The 12,929-nt window shown below is 42.0% G+C and overlaps 1 protein-coding gene and 1 non-coding gene across 2 annotated transcripts; both read left to right on the forward strand.

Moving 5' to 3' along the window:
- Nucleotides 1–6,144: 6,144 nt before the first annotated feature.
- On the forward strand, nt 6,145–6,216 carry trnae-cuc (transfer RNA glutamic acid (anticodon CUC)). The gene has a single exon. It is a non-coding gene; the product is annotated as a tRNA-Glu (tRNA).
- A 3,242-nt stretch (nt 6,217–9,458) lies between these two features.
- Nucleotides 9,459–12,708, forward strand: rpl8 (ribosomal protein L8). The gene is made up of 5 exons (XM_026145327.1): nt 9,459–9,634; nt 9,722–9,863; nt 11,437–11,655; nt 11,748–11,863; nt 12,512–12,708. The coding sequence occupies exons 1-5, from the start codon at nt 9,497–9,499 to the stop codon at nt 12,668–12,670; spliced, it is 774 nt and encodes a 257-aa protein (XP_026001112.1). The 5' UTR covers nt 9,459–9,496; the 3' UTR covers nt 12,671–12,708.
- The last annotated feature ends 221 nt before the right edge of the window (nt 12,709–12,929 follow it).

The following is a 12,929-nucleotide window of genomic DNA, read 5'->3' on the forward strand; positions in this document are numbered from 1 at the left end:
ATCATACAGGACATGGGCAACTACAATACTCAGGCTGTGGAAATAAAAACAAATGCACAGGTAGTAAGAGGCCAAAGTGTGAGAGAAGCATCTTGATCATGTGTACATGATTAAATGGACTGAGTTGCTGTCCTGCGATTGGCTGCTTAGATATTTGCCCTAACAAGGAGATAAACAGGTGTATTCAACAAAGTGGTTGGTGAGTGTATAGTTTTTCTATAATACACCCTAATATAATTATATACTTGTAGAACACTATTTTCTAGTTCACCTACCCTGGGGATTTGCTGGCCTGCTGCTCTGACACTAAAAAACACGGATCTCTCAAAGTGAAGCTATAACTGGTCATAATCATCTCTAATTACAGCTCGTGTGGCTCTTTCCACTTTATTGTCTGCGGATGAATATGCAGGTTTCTATTTACCCCTCATTTCAGTCCAAAAGACAAGTGTTTAAAATGATTTCATTTAGAAGACTCCTGTCCAGAATATTATATCACAGCAGCACAATTTAGTTACAGTTTGAGGTCCATGGGTGGGTGCTGGGTTGGTGGAGGGGCTGAAACAGCAGACGGGGATGCAGGACAGGAAAAGCACTGACATGTCAGAGGAAGGGATGGAAAATTCTGCAGTTTAAATAGACTCCCAAACCGGGAGGTTGTGCTTGGTGTGTCGTGTGAGGAGAGAGGCATGCTATGTGTGTATGACACACAGCATCTTGACTTGTCTGCAGGCTTTTCTCCATCCATGGAAAAATTCACGTTTGTTGCAGTGCTGCAGGGAGCTTGTGCTAGTTTTGTGCCATTTTGTCTGACTCTTTGTTTTCCTGTGTCTCCAGAGTGCAAAGCTGGCTAAACTCACAGTCATGATTGACAGGCACATTAATGGGAAATAAGGTAAATTGAAATAAACAAGAATTATCCTTTGAATGTTATGTTTACTTGATTGTTTTCTTGACAATATCTCCAGTGTTCATTCATCTCTCCCAAACAAGGAGGAAGTCTTCTCAACCAGCTGACAGCTGCACTCAGAGAGAGAGAGAGAGAGAGAGAGAGTGAACAGAGTCTCCATAGTAACCACTTTGCACAATCTCCATCACGCTGTTTGTCTTCTCGGCTAAACCCCCTCAAAACAAACAGGAAGTGAGACAGGATGGGGGGAATGGGATGTCCTGTAAGAGGACAGCCTCAGTATTAATCCAATCCAATCGGAGACGGGAGCTGCAGTGAGGTCACTTCCTGTCAGGTCAGTGCCGTCACATGGTAAACTCTGAAACAGCTTTGTGAAGTCAGCGTGTATAAATGCTGCAGCAAGCAGAGAGGAAGGCACACACCACACACACACATCCTCTGTTTGTCCTAATGAAATTGTGTTGTTGTTTTTTAGCTTCGTGGCCACTGTGTTATTATTTTCTTTGGTGTTGCCAGTAGCGATATTGACATAAGGAAATAGAACATCTGCCATAACTGGAGGCATCGCCACAGCAACCCAGACCCACAATGCCTCTGGAGCAAAGCAGCTGTTCTGTCCAGGGGCGAGAGACCCAGAAAAAGACAGAGACTGTGCGAATGAGAGAGACAGAGAGAGACACAGTTTTACTAATATGGGGGCTGACATTGGGGCGCACGAGTTCCCACACACAGTGGAATGCTGACAGCATCACTATCTGAATTCCTCGAACTTCACTCTGTCCCAAACTGTGAGTTTCACTTCATTAAAGGCAGCTTCAGTGGACCTTTAGTTTATTTAGCTACACTTAGCCTGAAAGCTCATCTATCAGTTCTCACAAACATTCATACTTTTGTTTTGTCTATTGTCATGTTACATCAGGTAAATTTGGGGTTCAGCAACCTGTCCACCCCCGTGCAGACTGTCAGAGCTGGGAATCAAAATAACTTTTTTAAGGAAACCTTTATTAAAGCAGAAACTGTTTCACGAGGTTAGAACGATGAAGCAAGGGGAAATGATGAAACTACCCATTTTTATTGGAAGAAGGATGGATGCCAGAATTTATTTTATAATTCACTCACACCAGCCGCTCATTAAAAGCCATGTCAGACAACCGCGCCACCCACCAGCATGTCTCCTGATGTGACACCATGAAGAAGAAAGATATGAAAAACCTTATTTAGACCTTTACTTTGATAGGAAAGCAGAGAGGAAACTGGAAAGTAGCGAGAAAGCTAGATTTACTAGCAAACAGGAAATGTTCCAGGGCGGTTTCAAACTCAACTCTGCTCTATTGGAAACAAGCTTTTTTCCCTATTCAAACAGCAACCTGCAGGCTGGGAAATTCAATTATGTACCAAAAACTGCAGTTCCTCTAAAGGCCACTTGAGGCCGGGTCCAAAAGTAAGTCAGTCTAAAGCAGGGATGGGCAACTCCAGGCCTCAAGGGCCGTTGTCCTGCAGGTTTTAGATATCACCCTGGGTCAACACACCTGAATCAAATGATGAATTCATTAGCAGGTCTCTGGAGAACTACAGTCGTGTTCAAATTTATTGGCTGCATCCTCCTGAGGACCCGGCCTTCGTGGTCTACGTGGGTCGGGTCCTCAGAAGGTCGGGTAGGCCGAAAGTAAACGGCTGTGAAATTGGACGGTCTAGCCTTCAGATTTGCGTCACCGCTGTCTCGGTGGAGTTTAATAAACTCAGCTGTCTGCTCCTTGCTATCTAGAATATAACAGGACACTGGTGTAAATTCTCGACCATCTCACACTTCTGTTTAATCAGTTTTCTGTTTGAAGTTTATTCAGCTGTGTGAAAACCAAGGAGGAACCCACCCGGGGGATTAATAAAGTTTTATTTTATCTAATCTAATAACTTTAATCTCAGCCAAACCGATTTACTCACGAACAAATAAAACACTGAAAAAAGCCCAACAATAACATTTTTAGATTATCTAAGTGATTTATATATTACGTTTAACCTGAGTAGCGAAAGACCGCAGTGATCTGAAAATGATGTGCCGAGAGTTTGCCGCTCTCGCCGGCTCTAGTGACCCTCGAGCTCCCGGCTAGCTATCGAGCTGGTGGATAACAGACATCTCCGACAACATCGGAGCACTTTTGCAAATATCCGATGTCTTGATAAACCAAGCAGATATTTGAAGTTTACACAGCTACATTCTCGCCTGAAAATATGTTAAAAGTCTATTTTGTGACCCAGAAAGAGTAATAAGAGTAATATTAAAAACTTAGTAGCGGCCGCCATTGTTGAAAACTGGAATTGGCTGGTCCGCGCTATGAATTCTGGGATATGGTGGGCCACGAAGGACACACCCGGCACATCCTTCAAATTCGGGGAAAAGGAGGACACATTTGTCAGTTGCATTCGGAGGAGTCTACAAGTTTGGACAGCCTTCATTGCGTCGCTGTGACGTGATCGGCCTCAAATACACAGTTTTGTTTATAACTTAGTTCATAAATCTTAATATGCTCACTTCTGGCTCCAAAATCCTAACCACGAGGCTTCAGAACAGAGCTTCACAAACCAGTGGGTGACGTGGATGTCACTACCTCCATCTTTTATATACAGGCAATGTTTCTGCTGTGATTTCTGTTTTTTCTGTGATTGGGACCACCAACAGCTCAAGCATAAACAGAACAATGTGTGACAGAGTTCTAAGAAGAAATATTGTTATATGTTATTTGATGTTAACCCTTGAAGTCCAAAATGTTCAGTTTAGTTTATTTTTGGGGGAGAAATGGATTATTAAATTCAGAATATTGACACTGGCAGAGGTCTGCGCTGTCGTAGTGCACGTCCAGTTTTATTAAGTTAAAGGGCAGCTGATTCCACTAAATTCCTCTAATATTTTATTCATTATTTGTTGATCTACTGGTTGAGAAACATTTCAGTACCCTCTGCAAAACTGCAGAGCATTTACAAAGAAACAGTGGCAACACTGACATCCGACCTGAAATATGAATCACAACCATGTGTGTGTGTTTGTATGCATGCACATGTGTGTTTTAAAGTTAATTAAAGTTTAAATTTGTACTTCCTGTCTGTAGTTCCCATGGAGACTGTGGGAGAGACCGAGGATGTGTTTGATTGTATAGCAACGCACAAATACACACAAACGTCCATACGCAGAGTGAGCAGATATGAACTCCACAGGACAATAGGAGCCTCCTTGGTGTGCAGCAGTATACAGGGACGCATAACTGTGCAGCTGCAGTGGAGGAGGAGAACCACTGCTGGACATTTTCTGATTAAATTGGAGAGAAACAGGACAGCAAACAGTAGAATATACAGAAGAGTCTATGTATGTTATTGGGGTTTTAGCTCTATTGTTCTGTTTTGTCCCAGATCTGACAAAGCTAACTGTATTAATGATGAAGAGGCTAATATACACACACGCACGCCGAGGCAGTGCAGTGTTTAGTTGTTGGACAGCAGAATGGAGCTCTGTTGTCACATCTGCAGCTGTGTGCATTTTCCTTCATACAGAGGCCGAAGGTTATTCCACCACTGGGAGGTCAGAAGTCAGAGGTCACCTCCTCCTCCTCGTACCCGCAGCCGCTCCCTCCGTTTCGGATGTCCTGAACCTTGCTTTTTATGAGGAAGCAGTTCATTTTCATTAGCAAACAACATGCTACAAGGATCAACTACAGTCACGGACAGTTTATTAAGCACACCTTACTTTTCCCTACTTTTGCCTTCAGAACTGTCTTAGCTGCCTTCTTCATGGCATAGACTCAGCAAGGTGCTGGAAACATCCCTTGGAGATTTGGGTCCACACACACATAGCATTATGGGAGATTCCCTGATGTCAATCTCCTGTTCCAGCACATCCCAGAGGTGCTCGACTGGATTGAGATGTGGTGACTGTGGAGGCCATTTGAGTACCGTGAAGCTATCGTCGTGTTCAGGAAACAAGTATGAGCTGATTTGTGCTTTGACATGGGTACACTGTGGTCATAAAGGGGGTGAAATGGTCAGCAGCAATTCTCAGGTAAGCTGTGAGGTTTAAATGATTATCAGTTATTACTGAAGGGCCCAAAGTGTGCCAAGAAAATATCCCCCACACCATCCTACTGAGCAGAATAGATCCATACTTTTATGTTGTTCATCCCAATCTCTGACCATACCATCCAAATGTGACTGCAGAAATCGAGGCACATTAAACTTGCAGCGTTTTTACAATCTTTTCTTGTCCAGTTTGTGGTCTTGCGTGAATTGTAGCCTCGGTTGCCTGTTCTTAGCTGATAAGAGAAGCACCAAGTGTGGTCTTCTGCTTCAAGGTTTGACTTCTGCATACCTTGGTTGCGATGAGTCGTTATCTTAGCTACTGTTACATTCCTAACAGGTCAATGCAGTCTGGCCATTCTCCTCTGACCGCTGACCTCTGGATATTTTCTCTTTGTCATACCATTGTCTCTAACCCCATAGATAGTTGTGACGAAAAACCCAGTAGATCAGCATTTTCTGAAATATTCATACCAGCCCGTCTGACACCAACAACCAAATTCAAAGTCACTTAAATCATAGTTTTTCGCCTGTTGATGCTCGGCTTGAACTTCAGCAGGTAGTCTTGACCACGTGAGCTGCTGCCGTGTGATTGGCTAGTTAGATAGTCAAAAAAACAAGCAGTTGAAAGGGTGTACCCAATAAAGTGGCAGATGAGAGTATAATGTAGAGTGTATTAATTAGATACCAATGAGGAGCAGTGAAGATCAGCAGGTATGTGAAAAGTTGGGTTTTAAATGCAAAACCACAGGTTCTTTCTTTTATTTAATGGGCAGGGCTTCTTTCTACTTCCACTCTTTCCACCTAAAAAATGTAGCAGCCTTTAAATCTGTAGCATTTAGAGTAGAGAAATAAAAAGGTTTAAACACAACATTACCACCTCATAAAGCTCAGACATCTGCGTCCACCAGATGATTACGAGTCCGCACTCACTCTTTAGCTTAATTCTTTTGTCTCTGTGGTGTTGATCCTGTGTGCTGCTGAATGCTGAACAGGCAGTTCTGGTGTTCACCGCTGTTCCTCCACTGCTGCGGATCAAACGATGAATATTTTGACAGTTTTAAAGTTCATGGAAAAACTTCTGCGTTTGGATTGCCACCAAGCTCAACAACGCCATCTGGCGGTCAGGTGTATTAAATTCTGATTGTAGAGGTTGCGGATTTTGTCGCAGGTCCCTGGTGGTCTAGTGGTTAGGATTCGGCGCTCTCACCGCCGCGGCCCGGGTTCGATTCCCGGTCAGGGAACAGCCTTTTCTACCAACAGTTAGAATTTTTCCCTCTGTCTTTTTATTTTTTATTTTTAAAGATTTTTTATATTTTCTTAATTTCTATTCTAGCATCTATAAGTACTAAGCATAGATTTTCATCATTTGTTATTACATCAATGTTTTTGTACCAATGCCTATATTATATGATATATTTCATTTCTGTATCACAGGTTTTTGCACAATGACATCAGGACAAATTCCTCATTTGTGTACAAACTTAGGGATAAGTCAAATTCTGATTCTGATTAAGACACATCAAGTAAAAACCTTGGTGTATGTATCCTTATGATTGGTGAACCATTCTTGCACAAACAGTTACCGTGAGTGGCAACATCTATATGGCGTATTTTGTACAAATACCACAATCGTATATATTTGTGTATCTATATTTGACAGTTCAGTTCAGCAGTTGACGAATGTCAGGTTAGACTGGAGTGTCACAATATAATGTATCATAGCATCATACTGTAATGATCATATGTATGTATGTACTTTCCCTGCCTCCCACACATAGCTTGGGAATTTGTTAGTATATATAAATATAATAAAATAAGGATAGGTTTTATCTTTTAGTGACACACATAGATACAGATTTTATTAGCAGAAGCCTCAAGCAAGGTAACCTTGCAACCCTCTTACTGTAGATGAAGCCATGAGAAGTGTGATTGAATGATATTTTTCTTACCTTTTTCTTATTGTTGTCAGGGTTGCGTGGCTCCAGCCAGGTGGTTGAATTGAACTGTTCTTGCTTTGAGACGGTGCTAATCACCGTGTTGCTGTGCTGCCTGGAGTTTCTTACCAGTGATGATAAATATTCTTTCATCATCTTTCTCACTTTAGCATCCAGGTAACACAATAATACAGAAAGGAATGCTTTGTTTCTGAGCTTGTATGAACTCGCTTCTCGCTTTTGTTACAACAATTTAAAGTGACTGCTTTATTTCAATGCATTAAACAGTGAACAGAAACAATGAAACACGGATGTGACTGGTAAAGACATGAAGATCTGAGACTGCAGTGTATTAAACAAACATCTGCAGGGTCATTTGGAGGATCTTAATTAGGATGACTCCTGTGTCCTCAGAAGAAACAAAAACACAGTAACGTGTAAAACCTGTGTGCATGTGTGCAGCATTTATTCATGTTAAGCCTGTGGGACTTTATAAAACAATGCAGCATCACAATAAGTGAACCACCTATTTATCATGGACACTGTCAGCTCTGTGGGTGTGTGCATGCCCCCATTAATCACAGTGGATTGGTTCCACCAGCGGGACACTCGGATCTCAGAAGGGGAGCCAACTGTTGCTCTCACATCTTCTTCTGTGGTGAGAAAAATCACAGGGGACTTGAGGTAAATTTTGACTTTTGCACTAAATTTACACTTCCTGCTAATTTTCCCATTAAAAGTTAGTGCATCTCGATTTCAGCTGTCCGGAGGTATGCGCTAATGCACTAATACCACCCTGCTGACTTTCAATGGTGAAGCTAGAGGACAAAATAACAGAATCCCAGAGTCCAGTGGCATTACTTCAGGGGCCACATGATCTTTTAGAACTGGGATGACTTTACCAAACATCACTAGAATGACAGTGCAAGCACATTTCACACTAAAAGTACTGATAATATCCCTAAAACATAATTACCAACATCATTTAACGCAGGCCAAAAATTCTGCTTAGTAGTTCACATGTCACAAATGTCATGATTCTGCTTTAGCAAGCTTTGCTTATATGCAAATTCATATTTAATATGTTTTTTAAATTGTCAGAAGCTTTAATTTTCAAAAATATTTCAGGCAATTATTTCATGGTTGAGCATAAAAACCACTCTGACATTATTTTGCTGCCATCTCCTGGAGTTCATTTATTCCCACAGTCTTTCTTTTTCTTTTTTTCTTTTTCTTTTTTTTAAGAGGGCTGTTCTTCTGTCATCATACTCCTCAGTAAAGACTCAAAGATCCCTGTATACTTTTTTTGTGTAATGCTCAGCTACATTTAGAAAGAAACTCATTATAGGCTACTATAAACATCCTTATAGCCCCCCAAAAATGTTTCTTTTTGTTATTTTTCTATCTTCTATCATTCAATGTGTGAAAATGTTTGTAATCCAAATTGCTTAAAGGTAGCGTTTAGGTTTATTTATTCTGTATTTATGCTAAGATTGTGCTCCCATCATTTAACACATATAGAGTTTTAATACCTCAGTGCTGCGATTCTTCTATTTGCGACAATCGCTGCTTACTTCCGAGTTAAACTAAGAAAACGAGGACGAAGCCTACATTTCCCGTCGGCCCCCGCGGTGATTTCTCCGGAAGAAAACCTTGGCTTTTTCCTTTGCACTTCCTCTTTCCGTCAACGGAGTTTAGGTAGGATGTCTACTTTCTGATCCCCGTCCTAAAAATCTGTTCTAAATCCAGATTTAATTAGGCCATCCGCTTTAAAAAGACATTTCTAAATACGGAACAAGTGTATAAGACTAAGACCTAACGAGCATTTTAACGACAGACTTTTGATTTTAAGTTTTTTTTCGTGCTTGTGTGTCCCTGTTGGGCGACATGGCGCACTTACAGCGGTGTGCTGGTAGCTAAAAGGCCGGCAGCCTTTCATATGAGCAAATTTGGCAAGCTGCTAATAATTAAATTTGTATATACTCGTGTAAGTGTTGGAATAAATGAAATTTGTGTTAAACCTGAACCGTTACTTTAACAAATTGACTTAACGGAGGCTAGCTTGGCGGGCTAACGACAGCTAGCATTATGAGAGATGTATTACTGCATATGAGAAGCCAAACTCGCTTTGTGCAGTGTTTCAGCCACTATACCGACAAACATACATAAGCTTTAAGTTAAAGTTCCCATAAAGGAAAACTTCATGTGACTTTACATTAGTAGCAGCCCTGTTAGCATTTCATATGTCAAGCCGACAGATACGTGTCTGTTTCAAGCTTTTAAAAACCAGTGGAACTCATTAAATCCTCACATTTAAACTCAGGCCTTTGAAACGTTTTCTTTAACTTGCTACTGGTTAAATGTTTGCTTTAAAGTGTTTTTATGTATCATAAGTTAAGGTTGGATCCATTCAATGAGGTTTAGCTTTAGTAATTACTACACAGGTCTGCTTAGAGGGGTAGCCACATGTTTCTCTCTGTTTTGACCTGTTTGATGGAGATGCTGGATTTAATTTTATCCTGTATTAAACAAGACACTAGAATGTAACTTTTTTTTTTTCATTAAATGCTCTGTTTTTCAGTACACGATGGGACGTGTAATCAGGGGACAGAGAAAAGGTGCGGGCTCTGTGTTTAAAGCCCACGTCAAGCACAGGAAAGGTGCTGCTAAACTCCGTCACATTGACTTCGCTGAACGCCATGGTTACATCAAGGGGATTGTGAAGGTAATTTGATGATAAATCCGAGCTGTTTTGGGCAGTGGTGAGGGTGGACGGATTTGTAATGTCTTTCCTGCTGGTTTCCCCTTGCAGGACATTATCCACGACCCTGGCCGTGGTGCCCCCCTGGCCAAAGTGGCCTTCCGTGACCCATACCGGTTCAAGAAGAGGACGGAGCTCTTCATTGCTGCCGAGGGCATCCACACCGGACAGTTCATCTACTGTGGCAAGAAGGGTAAGACGCTGAGCAAGGGTGTATGAGCTGCTCTTAGATTTTCATCTGTTGCCATGGATCTTTCCACAACGTGACGCTAATGCATGAATTATATTTCTGCGTCCGATCTTACACCATAGCTGGATCCCCATTTTAACCTTATGCCACAACCTGCTACATAATCTGGCATCCATCTCCTGAGAAATGTAACTAAACATCAGGTCGACACATAAAAAGATGACTTGAATGGCGTGGAAGGTTGAGGTGTACGGATGAAAGTAGTTTCCGGTTACTGTGCAAGTTATGACATAGATTTCCCACAGAAGTCTAAATCAAGCTTGAGAAGGAATTTTGGACCTCTGTCTCACTCAGACTCTCTTTTAAAGTTCCTGTTAAGATTGAGTGGCTTCAGAGGTGGCAGTAGTTCCAGGGAGCCATGTAATGATATGATTTAATGTTTTCCTGTCATAAAGTTAGTCACAGGAGTAATGATCATATATGATATAGGAGCTGATAGAATATGCAACATACAGAGCAACTCGACAAGAAGCTGCCTGAATGTTTTCTGCTCTTTCATAGTTTGGGTTAGTGCTGGACACACTTGAGATCTCAACTTCACTCTCTGTGTTTTCACTCATAAGTCTTAAAGTCCTTGCAGGATGTAGCTGTTAAAGTTGTTTTTTAGCTTTAGTCAAAGTGTAATTACACTACTTGATTACTTTTATTTGTATTTCCTTCTACATGAATAAAAATCAGCATTTCCTTCATTGATAATGGTGCTGTTGTGCAGAGAGTCAGCTGTTTGGGACTGCCGTGATGTTTTTTATTTTAATATCTGCTGACAGAAACTCAACAGTTTGAAGGCATTTACACACTTTTTTTTTTAAACTTGGTATCTGTAGTTTTGGGGCTGTGGTCCACACTTGTGCTTTGTGGGGACAGAAGAAGCACCCAGTACCATGTGTTTGGTAGTAGAAGATGGCGACAGTTGCCCTCCTGTACTTGTTATGGGGTTGGAACCAGCAGCTCTATTCTGATATATAGGTCAGGACTTCAGCTGTCCTCAGCCACACTGCCCACTTCAGGGGGATCTCTGTTTTCCCCTGAGACTTTTAAGTTGTGGTTGTTAAATGACAAACATGATAACAGCAATTTTAACCATGAAGTGTGTAATGTTTGAGCTTTCATCTGCATGGTTAAATATTTTCTGGTCTAAAAATAAATCTGTTCCATTGGTGGTCCTTGATGGAGAAGATGGATAAAGTTATCTGAATGAACCACAAGATGTTTTAATAATAATTTTCAGTCTCAGTGTTGGTTCTAATTGAACTATTGTCTTATTTAGCTCATTAAGCAAAGATGAGCATCCGTGAAAATAGCAGAAGAATCCTAGGGTGTAATCAGAGAGCGATTATTTGCTTTTGTGCTGTGCAGCACCTGCTTATCTGCTGCCTCGTGTTTCTGTTACATTTTTTGATTACCTGTCTTCAGTCAGCCTCCAATGAAACGCGAACAGAGCTGTTGCTTAGGTGACACTGTTTTCAGATTGTCAGATGGAAGTTTGAAGCTTGTCCTCTCATCCCTTGTCCCACAGCTCAGCTGAACATTGGTAATGTCTTGCCCGTTGGCACAATGCCTGAGGGAACCATCATCTGCTGCCTTGAGGAGAAGCCCGGTGACAGAGGCAAGCTGGCCCGTGCTTCAGGAAACTACGCCACAGTCATCTCCCACAACCCCGAGACCAAGAAGTCCAGAGTCAAGCTGCCCTCAGGCGCCAAGAAGGTCATTGCCTCTGCCAACAGAGCCGTCGTTGGTAAGAAAGCGTAACGAAACAGCCGCGCATTTGATCTAGTCTTTGGACTGAGGAAAGCGTTTAAACGTGTCTGCCCTCCTTCTGTGGTGAAGGTGTCGTTGCTGGAGGTGGACGTATTGACAAGCCCATCCTGAAGGCCGGTCGTGCCTACCACAAGTACAAGGCCAAGAGGAACTGCTGGCCACGTGTCCGTGGTGTGGCTATGAACGTAAGTGAACATGAGCGTACCGGCACTGTGCTGCGATTAGAAACACATACAGGACTGCAGGCAGAGCAGCAGACAGATGCATGTATTTATGCATTGAACTGAAAGACATGTCATGTAGGCAGATAATCAGATTGTGTTATTTTGGGCATTGAATCTTTAGAAAAGTTTACTATGGAGCCCCATAAAAAGTCTCAGCACTGATGCAGATGATTGCCTATTCTCAGAGGTGGTGAAGATAATAGCTAATCACTCGGTATTACAGTTACCCTAATGGGTTTCCAGAAGAGTCTGCAGAACTCACACACACTGCAATGAGTCTGTGGGCGGGCGAATCTCAAAACGTTTAGAGGAACAACCTGCTTTGAGGTTTTAGATGGTGCTGCCTGTGTTGTCAGAGCACCAACCACATGAAGAAAGTCCATGTTTGAGCCTTTCTGGTCACAAAGAAAACAATCTTTATTGAACATATGAAATAAAGGCCTGTTGGTTCTGATTCTCAGAGCTAAGAGGCTGGTGAAAGGATGTTTATCACAATACCTGGTTGTGTGCTTGCTGTTAAATTAGTCAGTGAGGAAGAAAAGAGTAGAGGATGGATTCCCTTTTGAAAGTCCTCATACTAAAGATGCTTCTCCCCCCCCTCTCCTGCAGCCTGTTGAGCATCCCTTCGGTGGTGGTAACCATCAGCACATCGGCAAACCCTCAACAATCAGGAGGGATGCACCTGCTGGTCGCAAGGTCGGTCTTATTGCTGCCCGTCGTACAGGCAGACTGCGCGGAACAAAGACCGTCCAGGAGAAGGAGAACTAAATCTGACCGTGTTGATAATAAAAACCTGTTCCAAAACATTTGATTGGCTGAAGTCATTCCGGAGTCCACACCAATACAAAACAATGAACCCCATTTCAGTGAGGTGGTTAGATGAGCAGGTTTTCCTTGTGTGAAACTGAGTAGTTGCAGAATTTTAAAGGTGAAGCTGTGATATTATAATCTGAAGTTAAATTTGACAGTGTTGACTTTGCTCAACAAGCTTTCAACATGCACAAACTTTGGGGAGTTTAAAAAAAAA

The sequence above is a fragment of the Astatotilapia calliptera genome, chromosome 16 (genome assembly GCF_900246225.1).
Source record: "Astatotilapia calliptera chromosome 16, fAstCal1.2, whole genome shotgun sequence".
Lineage (NCBI taxonomy): Eukaryota > Metazoa > Chordata > Actinopteri > Cichliformes > Cichlidae > Astatotilapia > Astatotilapia calliptera.